Below are 24,811 nucleotides of genomic sequence, written 5' to 3' on the forward strand. Positions count from 1 at the left end.
CCTCCCCCCTCCCCTTTCACCACACTGGACTTACCAGCTGGAGGCAGCTCTCCATACTGCCAGCTCTGTTCTTCATTGCCTGAGTGCTGTACCGCAGTGGTGTGCAGCACAGGCATTTATAGGACAAATTATTGGCCCTATTGGGCCGATTTCCAATGCAGCCAGTTTTCTTTATATTGGTACCAATCCGATATTGCACCAATGTATCAGTGCACCTCTAACTCAAATAGATTGTTTTCCAGCCCTGAAACTTGCTATGGTTGACTTGATTGGTAGATGGCTGTTAGTTTCCCATGTCATAGCATTATCTTCCTCTTCAGCAGTTAGGCATTTCATCTGAGACTTTGGCCCTGAGGATATTGGCAATAAGGAAAATAAAGTGGAGTAAGCACCTGATATATCTGCTTCTTTAGTGTCTACAATTTAACTCAATTGAGAGATCGCTTTCTCTTGAAGTTCTATCAAAGTTTCAACAGGTTCTACGGTACAGCAGCAGTTTGTTCAACACTATGGAAATAGATTTCAGCATGTTTGGCTTATTGTTTTATATTTCTCTTTAGCCAAATGTTGATCACTTTAACTTTGATTATTCAGTGCATTTTTCACTATTTTGTTCACAAACTAAAGACATGCTGAAAAAAGAGGTCGAAAGAGTCAATCACTGGATTCCCTAATACATCATAGGGGAGATACTCTCCTCAGTGAAGTGAAGGCAAAGGAGTTGTTACAAAACTATTTTGCAATTTCAGCAACACATTACTTTTTTTCCTGGAGTACTAAAATAATTGCCTAAAAGTTGCATCAAATGAACATTGCAACCATATTTTATAAGTTTCCAGGTTTCCTTCATTATCTTCTAGATTTCTTCCCATGTTTGCTACATTTGCAGCATTGACTATGACAAAGTTGTTCACTTGACATTTGAATATGTGTTTAGTCTGTATGGAATGTACTGCTACCACATTTAAGTGTTCTGTTGTCTGAGTGTTTCCTAATGTATTGGTTGTTTCTATAAAATATACAATCCCATCTTCTGCTGTCATACAAATGCATATTGGTTCATTGTAGATGTTGCTCCACCCATCAAGACTCAGATTAATGAATTTTGCATTAATGTTTTTTGTGTGCTGCTCAGTTTCCTTCCCAAACACTGCATCTGGCATCCTCTCGTGCCGTATTTTTAAAGTTTGACCTCAAAAACTAGATGTCGCCTGTTCTGGAAAAGCATGCAACCTGCGACTTGGTGTTTTTGATGGAAACTCATGGATACTTTGTTTTAATTCTTTTATTTTAATATTTTCAAAGATTATAATCAGTTTAGTACTTAACTATTATGTATTGGGTTTAGATTTTGTTTTAAACAGGTTTATTTATAATAACAAAGACATAAATCATAATAATTTAATATTTTTAAATCCTATTTATACCAAAAAACATTATTTCACTAAAATTTCTGATTTACTTTATTTTATTTTTTTAAAAAATAAGGTTTTAGCAATCCTGATGTCCATTCCAAGGGATTCTTTGGCAAGTTGCGTATCAAATGTGCAGTTCTTCACTTGGGTATTAATTTCTAAAATCCACATTTATTCAGTCACCTAGGTGCCTGATTGTTTTAAATTAGATAAAAAAAAGGTAAGGAACAGGCGTGTATACAATATACTTTTTGCATGAAATAAATGTATCTGCCTAGATCTGGGGCGAGATGGAAGATGGTAGTACCTGCTAGGCATTTTTTGAAGGAAATTCAGAATGTGGTTTTGAGATTACCCAATCAGAGCATGTTTCAGTTCACCAACTGGTTAGCAACTTGGCTGTGCTTCACTATACTTAAACATATCGCAGAATCTGAAATTGCAGATTAAGCTCTGTTCAGCTGAGACAAAATAAAAATGCTTTAGTCAGTGGGAATGTAATGAAAAGGAATAATAATGCCCCGTGACTAATTACTTTTTCTAAATTAAAAAGTTAATGAGGAGGAAAATATTGCCAATTATTGGGTATTTTGTTCCCTTCTCCGCTTTGTACATAATAAGGCAAAGAGTCTGCGGATCAGTTTTTATTTTAAATCTCTCCTGTGTATAAGAGCTTGTAGAAGTGAAGCTAATCTCCACAAGATTCTTGACTATAGAGCTTCCAGGCTATCACCCATATATGCATAATCAGTTCTGTTCTCTGGGCAGGATTGGTGCATTTCAAACAAGTCCTGTGCATTTTAAACAGCCTTGCAGAAGAAAAGCTGTCTTTCGAATTTGTTTGTAGAAGTGCTGCCTCGATGTGCTTCATAGCATACGATTGAGTTAATGTGTTGCATAGTCATTTATGCTTTCACACCTGAAAGTAAAGGGCGCCTTTTAGATCAAGATTTGCCAACTTTTAAAATTACTAGTGCCAAAAGTTTATGAAGTGCATTATAGCTTATAGGCATCTTAGAAGTCTGATCCTCTTTATTCCAGCACTCTGTGGCAAAGCTTACTGGCAAGGCTGGAGACTTTTCGAGTATTGCAATTGATCTATTTTGCAAGGCAGAAATTGGGAGGGGAGGGAGGGAGGAGATAGGGATTAGTTGCTTTTTTTTTTCTTGAATAGTTTATTCTGAATCAAGAATTTCTGTGGGGTTTACACTAAGATCATGTAAATACAGTTCTGTTTGTAAAAGTGACCTCAGGAGAAATATTGCACCTAAAGTCTTCGAAGTGGACCTCCAGTTTTGGCTTCAATTGCTTTAGCAACTAGGGGTGCTTGTAGACACAGAAAAAATGGTGCTTTACTTTAAACTTGGTGCATCCCCACGCTGAACCCCATGCATGCCCAGAAGAGGCAGCATGTTACTTTAACCCGGCTCACCTGATGTCTGTAAAATTGGGCACTTTAATGGAGCTTTTTTGGCACTTATCTAATAACTGATTGCATCAGCTATTCGATAAAAGCACCTAAAAGCCCTGCTGAAGTGCCTAATCTTTACAGATGCTACAGAGTTGGGTTGAAGAAACACACTGCTGCCTCTGGTAAAGTTTTTAAATGTCTGCACACAGCCTAGAGGTCACATTTCCAAAAACTAGTCATAAGAAGCTGGGAAAAATTACTGAAAAATCTTTTAACAGATCAGATACCAGGAATTTTCTCTCAAAGGAGAACTGGGGAGGGGAAAAGAGGAGTGAAAAGAAGCATAAGTGAATTTATCAAAGAAACAGAAATTGCAATAGAGCTTCCACATTGTACTTTTCAAGTCCCTATCAATATGTTATCACCAGGCAAAATCTGCGGCTGATGCAAGAAGCCAGTGAAGATGGTAGACTGAATGGGAAACTCCAGGAAATAAAAAAGATCTTGAAGCAAGAGAAGACTTTTCATAAGGACTCAAGGGGCGGTTTGATTCATTCCTCTGCAGAAACACCTATGTTTCATTGTCAGTCCTGGAATAAGGAGAGCATGAGTGATCAGTGCGACTCCACAAATGGTTCAATTGTAGCAGGTTCCACTTCACAGCCTTCTGAGTACCCAAAGCACATTGGGAGAGTGACACTGCAGCTGCATTGGGTACAAGTCTCCTGGTCTAGTGCTGGAGTCCCTTATCTGTGGCAGTGCCTCTCCCTCCCACATACAGACACAAATTGGCCTACATTTGTGTATTTAAAACTGAGGTGGTGGCCACTTGTTGGCTTTCTTAGATTTAAATTTCAGTTAGCTAAGATGTTTTGAGGAAAATGGAAAGCTTTCTCTGGGGTTTAAGTAGCATCATGGAGACTTTACAACAGAAGGAATTCCTTTGTGTTATACTTGTGTATTCACTCCTCTGCAACTCTCTCATTCCCATTTCTGTATCCTTGTGTTAGTCTTATTTAAATCTGTGTAGGGTTGGCTTGCCCACTTTTTGTTTTTTCACTGTTCAATGTGTGTGTTGCAGACACATTTTAGATTGTAATCAGATTACTCTGTTTCCCCATGTATGTTCCATAATATATGAGTGGACTAAGAGTGTTTACTGGCATTGTGGAGATGGTTTTTCCAGGAGAAAAAGAAAGCATGTGTTCTTCCACCCCGGTTGCAAGACTTCTCCATCTGGAGAGCATGCAGAAGATGCTTCTAAATCAGGGGTGGGGAAAATGCGGCCCGCCAGGCCATTCTATCCGGCCCGTGGGGCTCCTAAAAAAATTTAGAAAATGAATATTTATCTGCCCTGGGCTGCCTGTCATGCAGCCCTCGATGGCTTGCCAAAACTCAGTAAGCAGCCCTCTGCCCAAAATAATTGTCCGCCCCTGTTCTAAATGCACTTCCTGAAGGCTGCTGCCCAGACAAGAGCATCTTTGCTGAGAGACAAATGGAAAGAGTACTCAAGAAGGTTGTATATTTATTTTGCTGCATAATTTTAGGTATCTTGATACCCTGCCAGGTTGGTACCCTGCCAGGTTCAGTGTATCACTGAACCAGTAAGAAACCCTCTTGACATGGAGCACCGCTCACACTACAAGTACTATTCTTCCTTCTACTGGAACCTTGAACTTCATGGTGCGGATGACTTCAGGTCTTTTCCATAGAAGATCATGGCCCTCTTTCTTCTTTCCTGCTCTTACTTTCTTAGGATTTCCAAGAAGTACTATATGACAATAAAGCTGACTAGAAAAGTTTATTTGCTTGCTATTTACACACGCGCACACGCACGCACACACGCGCACACACACACCTGTAGGCAGTTACTGCAAATATAGTAGGTATAACATTTTCCTCTTGGATGCACCAGATGGAAAGTATCAAAAATATAATTAGATTTATTATTAATTATACTTTCAGTGCTTTCTATTTGGTACATTAAAGAGGAAAATTCTATACCTGCTATAGCTGCAGTTACTAGAATTTAAAGAAATTAGAGGTAGGGTGCTCTCTTGTTTAAGGTGCTTACCTAGGACTTTGGAAAGTAAGGTTCAGTGCCATGCTGTCACAGTCTTTTTTGGTGACCTTGGGTAAGTCTCTTAGCCTGCCTGTGTCTCAGCTTCCCATCTATAAATTGGGGATAATAGCACTTCCCTGCCTCATCAGGCTGGCCTAAGGATAAATATGTTGAAGATAGGGGTACACAACAGTGATAAAGGAAATACAAGTTCCTAAGACAGAGGGCCTTATTTTCCAGCTTGTGGGCATTATGTATTTGTGGCCCATCTGTTTCAGGGGTAGGCAACACCCGGCATGGGTGCCAGAGTGTGGCACTTGAAGGCATTTTGCTTGGCACGCGTGACTCCGGGTGGTTGGCGGGGAAGGGACCGGGGCTACACAGCAACAGCAAGGATTGGGCCCCTCATGGATCTCCTGCCATCTGCCTCTGGCACACCAACATCTTACAAGTTGAAGCTGTGGGTGTTTTGGCACTCTGACCAAAAATGTTGCTGACCGGTGGTTGGTTGAACTGCTTTGTTGGTTGTCAGTTTTACTTTCCAGTAGTGTTTTTACTGACTGTCCTGTGCAGAACTTGAACGTGAACCTTTCTATTAAGTTCTGTAAGAGACGTTTCTAAGCAAGGCTTGTGCAGCTGAAATCAAAAAAGCAGCAAACAGATCCAGTAGAGGAGAGAGTAAGCATAAATATAGTATTGCCATCCCAAGCCTACAAAGAATGTGTGGCAAGATATGAGATTTTTAAATGGATTTATAGGTCGCCTTCTGTCATCAGGCTTTGGAAAGTTTATAGTTCGTAATTCCAAGTTTTTCTTTGCAGCCATAAAAACTAGAAACTTGCCTTTTTAATGAAAGCAGAAATTCTCTTACAATCATTTGACTTAAAGATCCAGCTCTTGTGAGACATCACTTTCTTTTAAAAATAATTGATCAGATTTAAAAAATGTGTAGTTGACACTATATAAATTGTATATGAACTCACACACATGGCAATGAGATTCATGCTGGTAAATTTTTGTATACCTCAGAAATTGTACCAGTGTCCATTCCTGATAATGCTGCTAGTAAATTCCAAGCACACGCAAATGTACATTGTCATCATCTTCATCTCAGGCTCTGAAGCCTTTTATACATGGGAAGGCTTAAACTGCTAAAGACAATTGCAGATTCAGAGCACAGTGTGCCTGACCTTTGGAAGTGTTATTAGACATCTATAACAGAGCAGTCTTCCTACGTAAGAGTGCAAATACAGTCCTGAGTGCCCAATAGGAGCCTTTTTGTTGTACTGATAATTAAGCAAATACAGTTATAACTTTAATATTTGAAAAAAATAGGTAAATTGTTTGTCTCAGCTCATTTTGTAAATGCTTTTAATTTGTGACTCTTGGTTGGATCCCAAAGGTCCTAGGTTTAAAAGGACTTTAATGCTGTTGAATTACAGAGCGCTGAGATCATGGCTTTAACGAAAGCCATGGTGCACAGTATTGAGGTTTTTCTCTTTTTTCAGTTGTTTTCATTCACTTTTTGCTGCAGACACTACTTGAGTCTATGGTGGATGCAGCTGAAAACCTTTGCCCAAATGTGATGAAAAAAACCAACATACGGCAAGACCTAATTGAAGCTAGCACTGAGAAGATTTCTATCCCTCGTACCTTTGTGAAAAACGTCCTCTTGGAACAGTCTGGAATTGACATCCTCAACAAAATTAGGTGTGTTAAAAGGACTTTTTAGAAGTGTGGCTAAAGAGTCTGGTGGTGCATTGCATTTATGTATGGCATGACTGTTTCTATGTCTATTGGTGTGTTTTCTGAATGTTTCCATAAATCACAAGACAGCATACAAAGTTCTACGGAGAGCATTGAGGCATCATAGAGGCCCAATGAAATGCAGATATTTAGATTCTACAGTAATCTTAACCTGCAGGTGTAGGTCTGTATTATATATACAATATTTGCTACTCCGATATTTCTGTGTATAGCTTTAAGGGACACAAATGAAAAATCATGTGTCTTTCAAAAATTTTACTGTTTTTGTTTACCTAACACATAAAATTTCTGCAACAGGAAAACAAATACTTGCATCTATTTTTCTATGTTGATTGTTTTGTGCGTTTGGTAGGACTTTCTACATTGTTGTTTAGCATTGGACTTTTCTTTAGTAAGTGTATGCCAGAAAATATTCAAGATACACAGTATGGTTGAGCTCATATTGCTGTCATTGGCTGTGGGCAGTTTTCTCCTAGGCTGGGTTGACAGCAAAAGCACATCATTTTATATTTTGATAATTGTATGTTTGCAATGAGAGAAAAATAGAAACTTAATTTTAAAACCCTACAATTTAGAATTGAGTATGTACAGTGGAGCAAAATTACCATAGATACGATATGGTTTGGTTTTTTTTCTAAAGATTAAATTACATTTTTCATTTTCCTATCCTCTTTTTCCCTTAAAAAAAAGAAACTTTGTCTTGAGACCAAACATGGAAAGTCTCAAAGAAAAAGTAGAAAAAGTTATGAGCAATTGAAAATGTTAACTAGGTAAGAGGTGGCCTACAAAACACTGTCTTGAAGTCTTAGTCACATCTTTCATGACAATGAAAGCCATAGAACTCCTCACTTTTTTTAGTTTCTTTTTTGTTAAAAGTTGTAAATACCTGTTTTTCCTTGCACATCAAGCCACATGTTCTTCTACCACATACTATTAAAAATAGTTAAGCTGTGTAATACAAGGAAGTCCTGTCCCTTGGTTCTAGTGACATATGCAACCCAATTCTCTTCTCACAAAAAAAATGTTCATCAGAAACTCTTGATACATGGTAGAGTTTTCCATGTATTTCCATGGAAAAGAGCTACTGATGAAGACGAGCCCAACTTCAACAAATTCTATAGTAAATTCCAGTTCCATAGATTGTATACCTCAGTCCCAAAAGTCTTCACTACAGGGTTGACTCACAACTTAAATGAAGTTCTCTCTATCCCACAAAAGTGTGTGCTCTCTCTTTATATATCTCTGCTTTAATTAGGCTGTAAGGTGCAAATCTACCCTGCCTTCTACTTGACTTCAGACTAACACAGCTATCTATGTTTACCACAGTTTAACTTCTATGTTGCGTCTAACACAGCCTCTCTCCACACAAGCACACCTCTAGTTCAGGGGATGTGATGCTTTAAGTTCAAGCCAAGTGCTGACACTCAAGCTAGTAATGCAGTAGGGATGTAGGTACATGCTGTAGTTCAAGTTAGCATAACTTATCACTTGCTATTCTATTTGCTCTGTGTAGCCTGAATGTTGATTTGCAGTGTGAGTGCTCATACTGCAATGCGGTAGTAATTTGAGGTAACTGTTGCAGTTAAGACAAGCCCAGTTGCGCTGATATCATGTTTCAATCTACCAGTGAGTCTGTAGTCCGCTGTTTCTCTTCACTGCGAAATAAGATACTCGGGGCTAGCTGGAATAAAGCTTTTAAGGTAGGAAAAGTAAATGCTCAAATAATTTGCAGCCAAGGAATGGTAATGGCAGAGATTAAAAATACAGCAACATGCAATCACCCTTGGACTGAAAGGAGGCCACAGAAAGGAGACAAGGAAATGTACACGGGGCATGTCTACACGTGCACTTTAATACACGTTAACCTATTTTAATGAGCATCAAAGCATCACAGAAAACCATGCTCTTTAGCTAATGTACATTACAATAGGCTAATGCACATTTTTCTAGTACTTCACAGTGGAGGTCTAAAACATAATGCACATTACCTAAAGTGTATTAATGAATGTGTAGATGTTCCCAGGGTTGTTCAGCAAAATAAGACTTAAACAATCAAGACAGTCTTAGTGCCCCATCTAGACCAGTTTTGTCTTTTCTAGCATCAGTGTGTGAATTGTTCCTCAATTAATCTGACATATGGTTCTTAGTTAATTCTCGTGACCAGATGTTTTCATTTTAGTTTCTAAAAATGTTAGAAGCAGGTTAAAAATGGCACAGGAGTTCTTATGTTTATAGCCTATCTTTGAAGTGCTCAGTTCTTCTCGCACTTTCTTATGTTTCATTTCAAATACAATAGCTTGATCTTAGATACTCTTTATGCCACAGAAATAACGCAATAAAGACGGCAACATTCTCTGGTGTGATTAAGTTACGCTGCTCTCATCTTCTATTTTCACAGTGAAGTAAAACTGACAGTGGCCTCTTTCCTATCTGATCGAATTGTAGATGAAATCTTGGATGCGCTTTCACATTCCCATCATAAACTGGTAAGTGTTTGCACAATTCTGAGTGTTTTGGTTCATCCTAAGAACACTGTCTTCATGACTTGTTCAGCTCCTCTTCATTACAACTGCGTATCTAAAACAGCTCAGTTTTCATCATTGGATGTATGTGAACTGTTGTCATGGGGTAAATATTCCTCTGATTTAAAAAGAAAACACAGCTACAGAAGAGGCTGCATTACATAGCCCCTTTTTCAAGAATACATAGTCATTAATTAAAACAATTACTGGCTACCTTAGTAAGGCATGAGGCGTTACTTATAAAATAAAGGAGGAAGAGGCTGGACAGACCTTAGTTTCTGACCCAGTGCCTATTTAAGCTACATCAGAAATGTGATTTCAAGGCTTTGGAACACAAGATGGAACCACACAGAAAGCAAATGAACAGTTCTCTGGAAAGACTGCTTCTAAGTGGTTTAGTTGCTTATTGAAGATGTACCTGCTTCGTGAAGATTAAAAAAGCAATTCCAATATGCATCCATAGAACAGCCTACAGGCTCTTATGCTGCAAGTGTCACACAGAGGGGACTGAAGAGGATCGTTATATCAGAACTTGGTTTGATAATGCTAGATTTTAGAAGTATGCAAAAAGACTAGCAACAATAGCTAACAATCATAAATTATGTAATATTATAAATACATAAATCCCAAGATTTTGCAGTATTTTCAGTCTGTTTAAAATATTCCAAGAACATGAACAGCATTGGCAGCATCTTTTTCATGGTTTTGTTATGCTCATCCAAGCTTTACGTCAGGGAAACAGACTATCATTATCTGTGTAGGATAAATTTGCTTTATATTCTTTATGCTGTTGCTACTATAAATGCTTTTCAGCTTTATACTATGTACTACAGTGTAAATACATTTGAAGAAACATATAATGGGTCTACTTAAAACAGTTCCAACTTCAAATTTGATAGTTATTTATCTAGTTTGACCATCTTATCTGAATGCCACTGCTTATTGTGCAAATTAGTTTGGCATGGTACAGCCTCTTGATAGAGAGTTCCCTCAACACATTTTTCAATTTGAGAGTGGTAAAGATGCAACTGATGTACAGGTGGTTGAAATCCTATAAGAAGGTGTATTCAAAAACAGCTGAGGATTTACTACTGAGTCTTCTGAGATTGCAAAGGACTAGTCTAAAAAATGGTTTTCAGTTTTTCAAGTGAACACTTTATGAACAAACATTCAAATGGCCCTAATGGTACTGAGCTCAGTAACATACCTCCGATTCTAAGAATATGTAGAGTTGGTATGCTGTTGCATTTAATTTTACACTTGATCTAGGGCTCTGGTTATTGTAGCTAGCAGATATACAACATGGCACAATTTTTTTACCACTTATCTGCCAGCATTTGGGGCTTTCCTGTCTCTCAGTGCTCCTGTTGCATCCATGTCACAGGCCAGTCAGTATCACATGATGCCAAATAAAACTGCAATCAGGGCCTCAATAACAAATTCCTGGAACCAGCAACTATTCATCTCACTGAAGAAGAGGGTCCAGAGACAGGGTAGGAGCATAAGAGACAGTTGATTGCTTTCCAAATTGCTGCCCCAAGCAGGACTGCCTCCATGACCCCACAGAAGGGCCTGAATCCTACTGCTGCTTTCATTACTACAGACTGTCTGTTCAGAAAGTAACCAGCAATCCAGTGTGCAACAGCTTCGGTCATAGTTTGTGGGCACCTATACACGAGCAGTGAGGCTGCTCTGACGTGCTGTAATTACAGCACGAATTGAGTCTGCTGGAGCGGGATAATTACTGCACTCCAGTAGATTCCCGCATCTCATGTGTCAGTGTCCCTATGCTTAAAAATGGAGGGGGCACTTTAACAGAAGCTCATCAAATGAGCTTTAGTTAAAGGGATTCTGCTGCCATTTTTAAGCATGGGGATGCTGATACATGAGATGCTGTAGGTGCTTTAATCAGATCAGCTTTTAGAGCCGCTCTAATTAAAGCGACCCTCCCCTTCCCCCCCACTCCTGGAGCATGTGTATAAATGCCCCTTAATTCTGAATCAAGAAACTGGAGAAGATATGTAACAAAAACCCTGGGACACCGGACCTGATCCAAAGCCCTGAACCATGAATCTGGAGTATATATCAACCACTAACCTTGATAAAAACACATAGGAGATCCTGATTAACAGCTGGCAAACCCCAGCTAGAAGAACCAGTGAAGGTTGAAAACTGAAGTTTCTAGATCCATAAAAAACATTTTTCCTGGATGTTTTAAAATCTGTTTGTTGACTGAGTCCTACATACCAAGTAATCCACATTGCTTTCTGTTAGTAACTTGTCCTTTTCAGTGTTTACCATTCTGCCAATTTTTTATAATCCATGAATTCTGTCAGCAATGATTTTATGTTTGCTTCCAAATCTTTGAGGATGTAAAGCATCTTGGTAGATTTCCAGTAGAAAAATCCATTTTAGTGATTGTTCGCCTTGACAATGTACTTAGATCTTTCAGTCATCCGGTTCTTTATCTGTTAAATAGGTACTATGTTGATATTGTAGCATACTAATTTGTAATCAGTGTCAGGCAGTACTAAGTCAAACCCTTCACAGAAGTCTACATATGTTATATTTGCACAATTACTTTCATCAGCTTAATGTGTGATCTCATCAAACAAATATGATTTCATTGTTTGACAAGACCAATTTTGCATAAAAATTGTGGATTGCCATTAATTGTATTCCAGTCCTTTTATTCTTTATGAATTGATTTTTATATCAGCTGTTTCACTGTTTTGCCTGGACTGTTACTTGGTTAACTGGCCATTAACATATCTAAGTCACACTGCTTGCCTTCCTTGACTGTTAGTTCAGTGCCAATACTTTGCCAGTTTTCTGGAATTTCCCAAGAGTTATTAAAAATTCACAGCATCCTCTGTAAACCAACTCTTTTTGGACTCTTGTTTATTACTTATCTGGGCAGTTTTTAAACTGCTTATCTGCAGTAGATGATATATAATGGGCTTCTTAGTGACTTATCCTAAAGCAGATGATATAGAACAGGCTTTTTAGTAACTAAAGGATTAGAAATGGTACCTGTTTTGTCTCTAGATGTCTATAAAGTGATTTACACTGTATTTTTATTTTTAATTGCCCTCTTCAATTCTTTGCTGAAGTCAAGTGGCCACTTAACAAAAAATGTATTTTTCTTCAGTTTTGGAATCATAAATTTTTGGCCATTTAATAAGCATACTTTATTTCTGTGTGCCCACCATCTGGTGTTCAAGGCAGGAAGGGAGGGTCATTCTGTAGAAGATTTTAGCATTGATGTACATAGTTTATCTTCCCTACTGCTCACCTATAAAGGGAGATTTGTAATAATCACAATGCACAACTTCTCTCTCCCTTTCTCATTTTCTAATCACTAGTTTCATCCCGTTATTCCTTTCCCTAGGCTGACCATTTGACAAGACGTGGGAAACCACTTCCACATCAGGAGTCACTAGAGATTGAATTAGCTGAAGAGAAACCAAGTAAACGCTCCATCATCACAGTTGAGGATCTGACTGAAATAGAACGTTTGGAGGATCTAGACACTTGTATGGTAAGACACTTTTTTTCTCAGAAAAGAATTAAAAATCACAGGTCCTTTTCAAAATTTCAGTGGGCATTTTCCATTACATCAGGTGATGTACAATTAGGAATTTGGTTCATTAGAAATAAATAGTTGTAGTATATGAAAATTTTGGTAAAGTTAGGTATTGCAAGCAAATGGAAGGAAAAGCCCTCATTTTCCTTGACTGATTATCCCCCTTTTTGCTGCCAATTCAAGAGAACTTCCCTGATACACATTGCCACAATGCTTTCATAACAACAGGTACTCTTTTGCTGAGCTACTGGCATATGGAGCTGTGATTGTAGCAATAAACCAAATTATGCTGTTTTCTACCTCTGTCATCATTCCACATGCCATTGATCCATCAGGCTAAATGATGCTCTTTTTATAACTTAGAAGTTATATTGGTGACCATAGTGCAGCTGATTTTTATAGCGGTAAAGTCTTAAACTCTTGCATTTGGGGTCTGAAAAGTGTGGAACTAAACTACTGGTAAGACAGGGTGATTCATTTTAGTGGTTTTGAAAAAATCCCACCTGGCATTTTTACTGGATCTTTAATAAATAGTAGGCTAAACTGGTGGTGCCCAACCTTTTTGACCCATGGGCCAGATGAGCTATGACAGGCCCTTCCGCAGGCCAGTTCCAGTTGATGGGCTCTATCAGGCATATGGTGCTGGCTCAGCTGGGGCCTGATACAGCCACGCAGTAATGGCCCAGCTGGGTCCTGATCCTGAGTGGCTGCATCATGCCCCAGCTGAGCTATTGTTGTGCAGCTAGGTCTGACTGTGACTCAGTCCTTCTTCATGAGAGCAGGGCCTGATCTCCCTGCACAATCCACTTGCATGGGGCTTAGAAATTCAGTGGTGGGGGGGGGGGGGGGGGTGGTTGCCAACGTCCCCCCACTGCCACATTTCCAGACCCGTGGGGAAACCCATGGACTGGATTTTATGGCTCTATGGGCTGGGGGTTGAGCATCTCTGAGCTAAATTAGAGCTCTTCTTTTCCAATTCTTTATGAACATTTTACACCCTAATCTCTGGAAGAACTCCACTGCAGAGGGAACACCAGTTGGAAATGAAATAGTTATTGGAGGCTTTCCCTTCAAGCCTCTCAACTGACTAGGGTTTGCTTCAGTAGTGTGTCTGAACATCAAAGAATCCCGTTTTCCTCCCTTTGGGTCATAAGATATTCCAAGAGTGATCAAAGACTTGTTATCAATGCTGTCAAGTTTTGGAAGGTTTCTGCAACTGCAGTCAGTAGTCAGGCTGTCTTCAGCGATTTCTTTCAGCAGGTGATGCTCTGAAGAAGAGCCATCACAAAAAAAGATGCAGCTTATCACAACCTAGGTTACGCCTGTAGGTGAATTTAAACAGACCACATCCATGTATAGAAATATGACAATCAAAATTTCCTGTCTTATAATCATGTTTTCAGTATAAAAATGCACTCAAGTTTTTTAAAGGAAAGATCTTTTTCACTTCATATTCATACAAAAGGGACCATACTATTGAAAGTTATTTTGCCTTTCCTCACCAACTCATGACGATATAAACTGTGTTTAAGCTATGTAGAAGTCGCACAGTATATGTTTCCTGTACCTTTTCTAGAACAGCACTTTTGAAGGACATGTAGTACCAGTATCTCCTTTCCTTCTTGTGTATGCACAACTTAATCAGAGAAATGAACCTGTTTCTGGCTCTGACTCTTGTTGGCATTTGCTTTCTAGAAGGAATAAAATTGTTGGGAATGAAACAGATAGGTATATTGCATAGAAGAGCTCATGGTGCTCAAAACTCCATTTTCTTTTTAAAAAATCGTTTATTCATTTTAACTATGCATTCTGGAAATAAAATATGTACTTTACTAGTTGATTTTGCAGGCCAAATGCTCTTGGATGCTGTTTGCAGTTGTACAGTAAGGGGCCCTGGGGGACAACCATAATAATATAGCAATGCCAGCTTGTCACAGTTCTGGGGGTCTTTATTATTATTGTTATTGTTTTTATTGTTGTTACTATGATTACTACTACTACGTATCCTAAAAAGAGATTTACCGTGCTAACACTTCCCAGAAGACCTTATAACAGATATTTCTAGGTAGGTCTATTTTAGTTGTGTAAATTCCATTAACATTTCAGATTAATCCTGAGAAAGCTTAGATAGGGAATTCAGGTGCTGAAAAGCTCCATTATATTGCAGTTTTATAGCTTTCACAGAACAATTTAAGCTGAGATTAGAAGAACTCAACCTGTGGGAACTTTGTTATGAGCATCTGAAAATTTGCTTAACCCCCCTTACTCCTGAAATGTCTTTTATAAAGATCATTGACCTGTTTGTCTACTATAAAGGTAGGCAGCTCTCAACATGTATTTATTAGAAAAGTCAGAGAGACTAGAGCTTTGTCAGTGCTTTGGGGTTTGATGTTCAGCCTGTTCAAGAACCTTTAGCCTTGTTTTTGAAACGTGTTGAACATGTGGCAAAGCTGTTCATGCAGCTGTGAGACTGGGAACTCTCATCCTTGGGGTGAACTGTTTGTGATATGTTCATTCATATACAAATAGTGCTGGTGAGTGGGTGGATCCAGGAGATGTGTCCACCAGTAGAGGTCCAGAAAACAGAGCTGTCTTCTGTTTCCAAACTTTCTGCATCAGGTTACAGACCTGAAGGGCATGCCAGATTTATCCTTTTAAAATAACTTAAAATAGACATTTGAGTGTTATTTTAAACTCAAAAAAGTTAGGAAAAATAAAGAAGTAGGAAGCTTTTAACACCATACAATAACAATGCAACAGAAGTTAATAAAAGTCAATTCTCAGCCAACATCTAAGTGTTCGGCACATTAGGATTTGCCAGTGTTTTAAATGAGTTCTCAAGAGCACTGAGAATGATTGACTGGTCCATCGTAGAATGTGATAGCTTGAATATTATTGACCTGGGAGCTTCTGATCTCCCTGAGCTGCAATAGAGTAAATTGATACAACCCTAATCTACAACTATTCTAGCTGCCTAAATTTAATTACAGTTGTATTTATCTAATGACTTATTCTAATCAAAATTGTATGTAAATAAGATTTAACATGACAGCGTGGTTGTTTTTATGTATAAAGCCACTTGTTCCCAGATCAAAGCAGTAAGCACAGGATACTTTTGAAAGTTTTAACTCCTTCATAAATGCCAAATGAATTTAATAAAATGTTTTGGTTTTTTTTAATTTTCTGAAGGCAGGTATGACAATGACACATTTTAAGCAATATATGTATGTTAACACAGGCTTAAAATAGATCACTCAATCATTCCCTGAGTAGAATTTCAAGTACATCTGCATATATAATTTTGTTGGCAGATATTGATTGATTAATTTTTCTATTAAAAGGAGACAGTTATTCTTTGCTTATTCTTCATTTTTTAAAGCATATTGCATTAGATTTTCTGCCAAAGTATTTTTAAGGCTGCTTGATTCCCCACTGAAAAGCAATGTAACATCTTTTAAGAGGAACAAAATACAGTTATACATCCAAATAGACTATTTAGCTGCTGTTATTGCTTGGTTCCAAATGCTTTCTTGGTTCCGAAGATTATCTTTGCTGAGCTACTGTTTAAAGAACAGAGAAATTTTGAGTGAAATTTATTTAATGTTAGGAAGCAAGCATACATTCATCACCTTGAAACTATCCATTCCAACAATATAATGTTGTTGTCCTCAGTATAAATACTGAAAAAAATAAGACAGCTATTTTAAGCATATTTCAACCATAAAGTTGTTTCTAAAACTAAACAAAGGAAAGGTAGAAAACATAAATGACTTAAAATTATAGCTTAATGCTTTAGCTTAAGAATGATAGACATCACCAAACAGAAGTTGCAAGGTAAAAAGTAATTCCAACAAAGAAACAAAAGACAAGAAAAGGATGGCAGTTGCTTTCGTCAGGAGATACCAGAGAGTGATTATGGTGCAGATTTACCCAAAATTGTGGTGCAGATTTACCCAAGTCAGTCCTTGCCAACCAGTCTATGGTCCTGAAACATCTGGAAGGTAAGTCACACAGACCTCATTGCTTACAGAGCAAAATATAAAAGTCACAATTAAAGCCAACCCCCCGCCTGCCTCTCCCCTCCCTTTTCCCCCGCTTCCCCCCCTGCGCGCACGCGCGCGCACACACACACACACACACACACACACACACACACACTTACCTTTCTGGCTAGAGGGAAGAGAGTGATAAATGCTTCTGCTAATTTGGGAATATGGTGTGTTATTATGGTGTCCAGAACCAAATGAAGGGAAAAAAATCACAGTTTTTGCTTGCTTACTTACAGTGACTCTCCACTTTACTCATACTTTAATTTCCTGCAGCCTGCCTTACTGCTTCCGCTTCACCTGTGTGAACCTCTGTGGGAAAATAGTCTAAATCCTAGTTTGTGATGTATTTGGAGTAGGAAGTGTCTTTGTTTGTTCAGTGCCTGGTATATTGGAGTGCTGCTTTCCACTTATATTCCATATATCTTACTCTAGTAGAAATAGTATTATTATAATTGCCTGTGTACTTCAGCAGTGATAAGTTTGGGGATCTTTCACATCTGCAGTACTTTGTATCAAGTCCTCATTTGTTTCTATTATTCCCCACTATTTCAGATGTTTGATTTTTGGATAGCAGGTAGTCTCTTTAAAAAAATAAAATAAAATAAAAGTATAGCTTCTGGTGAGGACTGTATTCTGAGTGTACTCTGCCTGGTTCTAACTTTGGTGTTGCAAATTTAGTTCTTTGCATTGGGTTGTAGTTCTCTTGCTTGAATTTTGCAGCTTCTCTGTGTTGGCTTGTTTATCCAGATTAAAAAGGGATTCACATGTAAATCTGTGTACTGCTATAACAACTTCGGTTTACATTACTGTTGTGAGTGTCTGTCTTTAGAGTTAACTTCTTGGCTGACTCTAACTCACATACACTCAAATCATTTTTGCTGCTTCCCCTAGCACTTTAAAGGAGTCGCACTGGAAGGTGGCATAATGGTGGATGTATATCATATGCATACAGTATATGAGAGCATTCCTGGCTAATAAGTAGACCCAGTCACAAGGGAATGAGCAAACCTACTTGACCAATATAAGCAACAGCAGCAGGCTGATAATATTATTGAATCCCACAGAACTAGGACAGCTTCTGCAGAAATATTTGGGAGTTATGATTCGCTCTCTAAGAATCTCTGCTTGCATAAGCTTTCTCTAGACAGTGTTATCCACGAGAAATTACAGACTAGGAGCCCCTGCATGAAAATTGACAGTTTTGCAGAATCTTGCAGATGTCCCATTGTTTATCAAATGCCATGGTTTTGCTTATCTTGATGTTATAGAATGATTCTTCCACCTTTTCTTTTTTTGGAGGATCCCATCATAAAATTTTGCACTTCAGCTTCACCAGCAGCTTCAAGACCATGGTTATCCTGACTTTTTCATATTTAAGCTCAGATTCTCAGAATTCACTGGTGATTTTAGGTTGCTAATTGAGACGCAAGACACCATGACAAGGTCTGATTTTCAGAAAGTGCCTATTAGAGCTCTGTCATCCAGCCTGTGGTACTGTCTGAGTCCCAGGCTGGCTCTGCACACCACATGTTGTATGCAATGGCCTGTCCTCATGCATTGTATGTAGCACACTGTGAATGAGGTCTGTCACATGCTGCGCATTTTGTGCATGTGGCTGGAACACACTACATGCAGCACATGGAGTTGGTCAGGGCACCTACTGCAGTCATGCCTGTCTGACCCCACACACTGGATCCAGTGCATGAGGTTAGTTTGTGGACCAGTCCAGGGGCCTTGATGAGTTTAACACCCCTAATTTCTGGTATTTCAAGTCCCCAAATCTGTAGTGCTTTTTGAAAATCTTGTCCTCCATTTCTTTGGTATGGAAGGAAGAAATGTTCTTAAATCCTGGTGACTGACCATTCTGGAACACAAGGTATTTTCTTATCTCAGCTTTCTATGTCAGATACCCTCACTGCTTCTCTTGATCTGCTTATTATTCGCACAGCATGACATAAATGAAGAATGCAAGAAATTGTTTTCAGTAATAATCTATGCCTGATGGGGGGAAAATAGGTCCAGTTTTCTGTACAGAACATGCATCACACAGTGCAAGTATTGAATACCTTTTACACTGAGACACTTCTGTGTTATGAGATTTGCCAGTGATCCTTCACTGATCCTTTCTTTTTCTCAAATAAGCTCAGGTTTGTATTGAAAAGATGTGTTGCTCTGTACTTCCTGGCAGTCCTGGCTTATTAATGTTGACTTTGTCACTTGTTTCAAATATCACGGAAGCAATCAATTGGCAGGAAGAGTCCAGTAATCACTCATGACTGGTCCTGAATTTTTTTATTTAACTGTCTTGTGGTGTGTTTTGAGGGGAAGGTGTTTATGCTTAACAAGTTAGAGCTTCTTGGTCCATCTAATGCGTAGTAAGCTGACCCTCATTAAACTGTTGAGCATTTTCTGTATTGATCAGAACATGGGCATCTTCACGGTCTTTTACCTTCTGTAGCATCTCACTTGATTAGCTTGGCCCAAGTTGTATTTCTGTGTCGTTCAGGGTAATCTAATTGGCCTCCGAATTCCAAAGCCCCTTCTCAAAATAAAACATACACAATTCCACTGCATGCCTACTAGTTCACGGTTCACCCACTTCGGTTTCAGCATTAAATCATGCCTTGCCAGCAAGGAGGGCAGGACGTTTGATTCTTTTTACCATACTAGATCTATATTTTAGTAGGAACAGAAAATAGTAGCTCACAAGATGAGGAACAGAGAAAGAGTCTGTGCTGGAGCAGGCAGTTGCAGGGATTGAATTAAGCTGTTTTTCTGTTAAGTAGAGCTAAATTATAAGAATTGTCATTTGAAATGAGGAGGTCAGATACATGTAGGGCATAGGACTGGAAGGGGATTTGAGTCAATAAATCTGGTTTCCTGCTCTCACAGGCAACTCTGTCCTATCATCCCTTTCATCAACTTATCAAGCTTCTTTTGAAAAACAGGTTTCTTGGTTCAAAGTATTAGAAGAAAAACAGGAGCAGTAAATACAAACAGCGTTTTTTCCACCCTTTCAGGTTAAGCAGATACTTCTTCCGCACATAATGGAAATGGTAGGAGTATTTTTTCGGAATGATACTGCACCATTTAACTAAATGTGGCAGAACCTAGATCAAAATTTTTTGTGCACTGGAAAGGAAAGGAAAAATCAGACCAAAATATTGAACTGAAACAAAAAAAAACAAACAAACCTGTGTATGCTGGAAAATATGTAAAGCAGGAATAAAGCAGAAAGTGTTTGGGGAGAACAGGGGAGTTTAAACTTGAGCTGTTAAGAGTGTCACTAAAAAGAATTATAAAATAAGGAGGCAAAGAAATAAAAAGTAAAAATTTGGAATTGTGTTGTTCAAAGCTGAACATAAAGGCTGCCGACAGACATGAGGATTGAAAATGGGGGCTTTACTGGAAGCAGTGGTGCGTTAGCTCGATCTGTCTCTGCAGTGTCTGTATAGATCAGGTTCTTCAGCAGGGCTTTTGGGCACTTTTATCTAAAGCTGATTCAATCAGATATTATATAAAAGCACCAAAAAAACCCCCACTAAAGCACCCAATCTATACTGACATTGGGTGACCCGGGTCAAAGTAATGCCGTCTCTCTTCTGGGCATGTGCTAGGCTTAGTGTAGGGGCACACAGCACTTTACTTTAAATTCGATTGGGGTGGGGGGTTACGTCTGTAAGCAGCCAAAGTAACTTCATCTCTTGAAGTTTAGTTGTAAGCCAGGTCCAACAGCACAGCCTTTTAACTATTCTAGGAGAAGCTTGCATCCAAAGTTGTAACAATTTTGAGTCCTTGCAGTCTGTTACTTCTTTTAGTTCATTACTTAATTTTTTTCTTACAGATATTGAGTTCTTTCCTATAAGACAGAAAAAAATCCACTGCATGTCATGTCTTTCAGTTTTCCTAGGCCAATATATTTGTCTCGGGAATATCAATCTGCCCACTGGTAAAATATTAAAATTATATTTCACACCATGCAATATTATTTTAGAGACAGTCTTACAATTTGATTCCTCTGTCCTGGGTTTTTTGGTCTGCCCTACCTATTGGCTACATAGTTAAAATCTCTTTGTTAAGAGATGCATCACTTCTGGTTCTAGGACCAGGAGAAGGCCTATTCACTTATATTCCACTGGAGTTCTCAAGATAGAGGGGTACTTGAGTGGTATAGGAATATGTACCCCTTTAATAGGGTAACATCTTTATGTAGAAAGTAATTATCTCTTCCTGTTACTAGATTTAGATTCCAAACTAGTTTTTTTCCCAGTATACATTGTAAAGTTACTAAGGATGTCTCAGAAGTAGCCCAGAGGTTTAAAGATTATCTTTGTGTACTGGAAAGATAACAGTGACATACTGCAGGGGCTAGCACGTTTTGTGCCTTTGAGAGATCACAGTGACTCAGATGATAAACACGAGTTTTCAAGGATATTGCCTCAAATCATAAAGTTCAGAGCAGAGGGACTGTTAATCCACTCGCTGCCCTGAGTAATCAAGGTCTGGTTGACAGGCGTGAGCCTCCCCTTCAGTGCTTCACATCTGAAGTGTCATAGCTTTCAGAAAACAAAATTGATGTGTAGTCACAGCCCCAAAAGATGCACTGGGGAGAGGAGTGGTGGGTGACTGATTTATATCTTGGTAACTTTCGATCCTTTCACTAACTGTGTAGTTCAGAGCATAGAGAGGAGAACTGGATCTCACTCCAGCAAAACTCTAGTGCTGCCAGTTCAACAGGCATTTATCCAGGTAAATCAGTTCCTCCCTAGAATCACTAGATATCAAACCTTTGAACTCAAGAAAATGAGGAAAATAGTTTCAACAACTGCCCACTACAGTTCCTAATAAACATTCAGTGTCTATCCCCAGCAATGCCCAAAATACCTTAGATAGCTAAATAAGTCCACATGTAGCATACTGTAAAAGCCCCTTTTAAATCCTGAACTTAAATAACTTTACCTTATATAGACAATTACTGAAGTAATATTGACCAATACTTCAAAGCAGGGGTTTTCAACTAGGGCCGTGAGAAGCTTCGGTCCATGATTTGATTCGGCAGAGATTCAGCCCGGTTTGGTGGCCGAACCTCTGAATCTGAATCAAATCAGAGGACCCTTTAATGTCTCCAAATTGAATTGGAACCCTTTGAATCAATTCAGAGATTCGGAAAGATTCAGCGATTTGGACATAGACACAGCTTTAAAAGTTGTTTGTTTTACATACCTCTAGGCAGCAGATGACTCATCAATGCTGAGATGCTGGTTCGCATGGAGTGTCCCACATAAGCACAGGGTGCTTCCCAGTGCACTCGGCAACAGACCCGGAAGTGCTTCTGGTCCGCTCCCGGGTCTGCTGCCGGGTGCTCGGGGGGCTCCCCGGTACCCCCCCCCCCCCCCCCGCTCGGCCGCTGGTGCCCCCCAGGTCGGGGGGGGGGGAGGGGCACCCAGGGTCCCCCCCATGGCTGATTGTTGAGCTGGGGAGGTGGGCATTGGGGGCGGGGGGCATGCGCTCCCCAGTGGACCCAGTCGAAATACTTCTGGTCCACTTCCGGGTTCGCTGCTGAGCACACAGGGGTCCCCCCTGCACTCCTGTGGGATGCTCCATGTGCCCCAGCATTGCAGCGTTCATGAGCCGTGCCTGGTACCTATGTCCAAATTGCTGATTCCCTGAATCAGCATCGAATCTTCAGATTCGGATTTGGCCAAATTGAATTGGGGACAGTGATCTGAATCAACAAATCAAATCGGGCGGCGTTCCACAGGTGAGGGGAGTCCCCCGGCCACTGAATATGAAGCGGTGAAGTCGGTGCTTCCGAAGTCCCCCCTCTTCTCTGCACCACCACCACATACCCCTTCAGGCCTTCCCAAACACCCACAAGGGTATGCATACCCTCAGTTGACAACCCCTGTTTTAAAGGGCAGCTGTTGTACAAGAGGTTTTCAGTATGGACTGTATATCAGATCTTTCAATAACTCCAAATCAGAATTTGGGATGCTCACTTGTGAATCATTTGTAATGTGGATAGGATTGGTTATACTCTAAACCAGATGCTGGTAGTTCTGCCCCTAATGTTGCTTGTGATACAGTCACTCTGAATCAAGAACCTTTGGATTATAAATAGTTTTTAGGAACTATTAAATTAATCCTGTATAGTCTTTTACCTCCTTATAACAACACCTCTGACTTTTTTCCCTTCATTTATATGTTGTTAGCAGGAATTATATGGCTTAAATTTAAAACATAGAAACAGAGTTACTAATGTAAAGATATATATGTTATATCTTTGGTGAAATGTCAGTGTTTGCATGAGCCATATCTTAAAGAGTAGCAAAGTGAAGATTTCCTGGCTAATAAATGGGGAATTTAAGCTCAAGAGCAACTCTATTAAGTTTATCTTGTAGCATTGCTAAAACTTTTCATTTGGAGAACAGTTATGTAAAATAATTCTAAAGGTCAGAATAGCTTAGATGAGGCCTAATTAAAAAGCATGAATTCAGAAATGTTTACTGTTTCTCCAGAATAACTTGACTGGGGTTGCGAGAGGAGGGTGAGGAACTTAACAAGTACATTCTTCAAATTCTTATACACATTTTTCTCCAAACATAAGACCCATTGTACTCTATGTATAAAAAAAACAAGTAAATGAGAAGTAGAATAAAAGCCTTTGAGGTCAAATCCTCAAATGGTCTAAACTGGCATAACTATTGAACTTGGAGAATTTATTTATGTCAATATGCACCAGCTAAGGAGCCTTCCCTTGATTTCTAAACAATGCATTAATGCTTTTGCTATCATATCTTACACAAAATAGTTAGAGTTAACTGTTGGGTGTTTCAGATTCTGTTTAACTTTCAAGAATAATTGTACTCCAGGGGTAAATTTCTAAGACAGTGATTCAGTGGAACTGTCAATGTCAATGGGAAATGCATAACTAAATGCCTAAATGCTGTTATGAGAATTTTATTCATTTAAATAATGCTATAAAATAATATTTGACAGTTGAAAGTATGAAGTCTTGTTTCTGGAGTGTTTGTAGAAATGAGTCAGATACCTGGTCACATAAAGATTCGCATGATCAAAGGAAGGATGTCTAACACCTTGTCTTGCCATGATATGTATGGATAGCCTTTTTATGGTTTACTAATGTATAACACTCCTCAAAATTCTACTTTAGAGAGTCATGCAAGTGTGGAAAATGATGATTAATTGACATGGCACTAGCAGTTTGAGAGCCAGGTTTTCTCAGGGCACTGGAAATTAGCTAAGATATTGGTAAAATGTCCTAGTCTTTTTACATCTGTCACCACCAAACCTCTTCTGAAAAGTAGATTTCACTTGTTTATAAAATCCTAGAAAATAAATATTTTCTGTCTGTCAGTTCATGTCTACATGTCATATCATTCCCCCCCCCCCCCCCCCCCCACTTATCATTTTGTAGAGGTTTTGTAAAACAAAGGGTATATTTACACTATCCTGCTAGCTGGCTGCAAATGAGTCTGGGAAGCAGAGTGATCTCTCAGCTGGATACTCCACGCTGAATTCCAGTGATCTGCGATGGCTACACTGCTATCCTGAGCTAACTAGTTTAAAGCTCAGTTACCTCTACACGAACTGCAGTCACAGCAGTGACTGCTACACAGATATGCCCAAAGGCAATTTTGACCTGGGTCATAAGATGATATGGTGACCAATGGAGTTCTTTCAGGATAAGAAGTGGGATATCCATGTATATTGGAGAAGGAAAGCAGGTAAACTGTTGAGAGTTTGGACTTGGAGCAGCTTTATGAACTAAAGGTAACAATCAGTCAGAAGAAAGGAAGGCCTGCAAGAGGGTTCAGCGGAAGAGCATGCATCTGTGGGGAGGAAGACTAGCATACGAAACCAGTGCTGCAGCAGCTGGAAAAAGCAAGTTTGCCCAAACAAATAATGGAAGAGGAGAATATATGGATGGAGCGAAGGTTGTACACAGGGAAGGCCAAGGAGATTCCTGAATCATGTA

At 39.2% G+C, this 24,811-nt stretch overlaps 1 protein-coding gene across 1 annotated transcript in view; it reads left to right on the forward strand.

Annotated features, from left to right (window-relative positions):
* CARMIL1 (capping protein regulator and myosin 1 linker 1) overlaps positions 1–24,811 on the forward strand; it is a 211,633-nt gene that overhangs the window by 145,843 nt on the left and 40,979 nt on the right. Inside the window, exons 29-31 of the mRNA XM_025212749.1 lie at positions 6,423–6,598; positions 9,054–9,141; positions 12,569–12,718. Of these exons, the coding sequence (XP_025068534.1) occupies positions 6,423–6,598; positions 9,054–9,141; positions 12,569–12,718 (414 nt within the window). The remainder of the gene's footprint in view (positions 1–6,422; positions 6,599–9,053; positions 9,142–12,568; positions 12,719–24,811) is intronic.

This window comes from Alligator sinensis, unplaced genomic scaffold, assembly GCF_000455745.1.
Source record: "Alligator sinensis unplaced genomic scaffold, ASM45574v1 scaffold969_2, whole genome shotgun sequence".
Lineage (NCBI taxonomy): Eukaryota > Metazoa > Chordata > Crocodylia > Alligatoridae > Alligator > Alligator sinensis.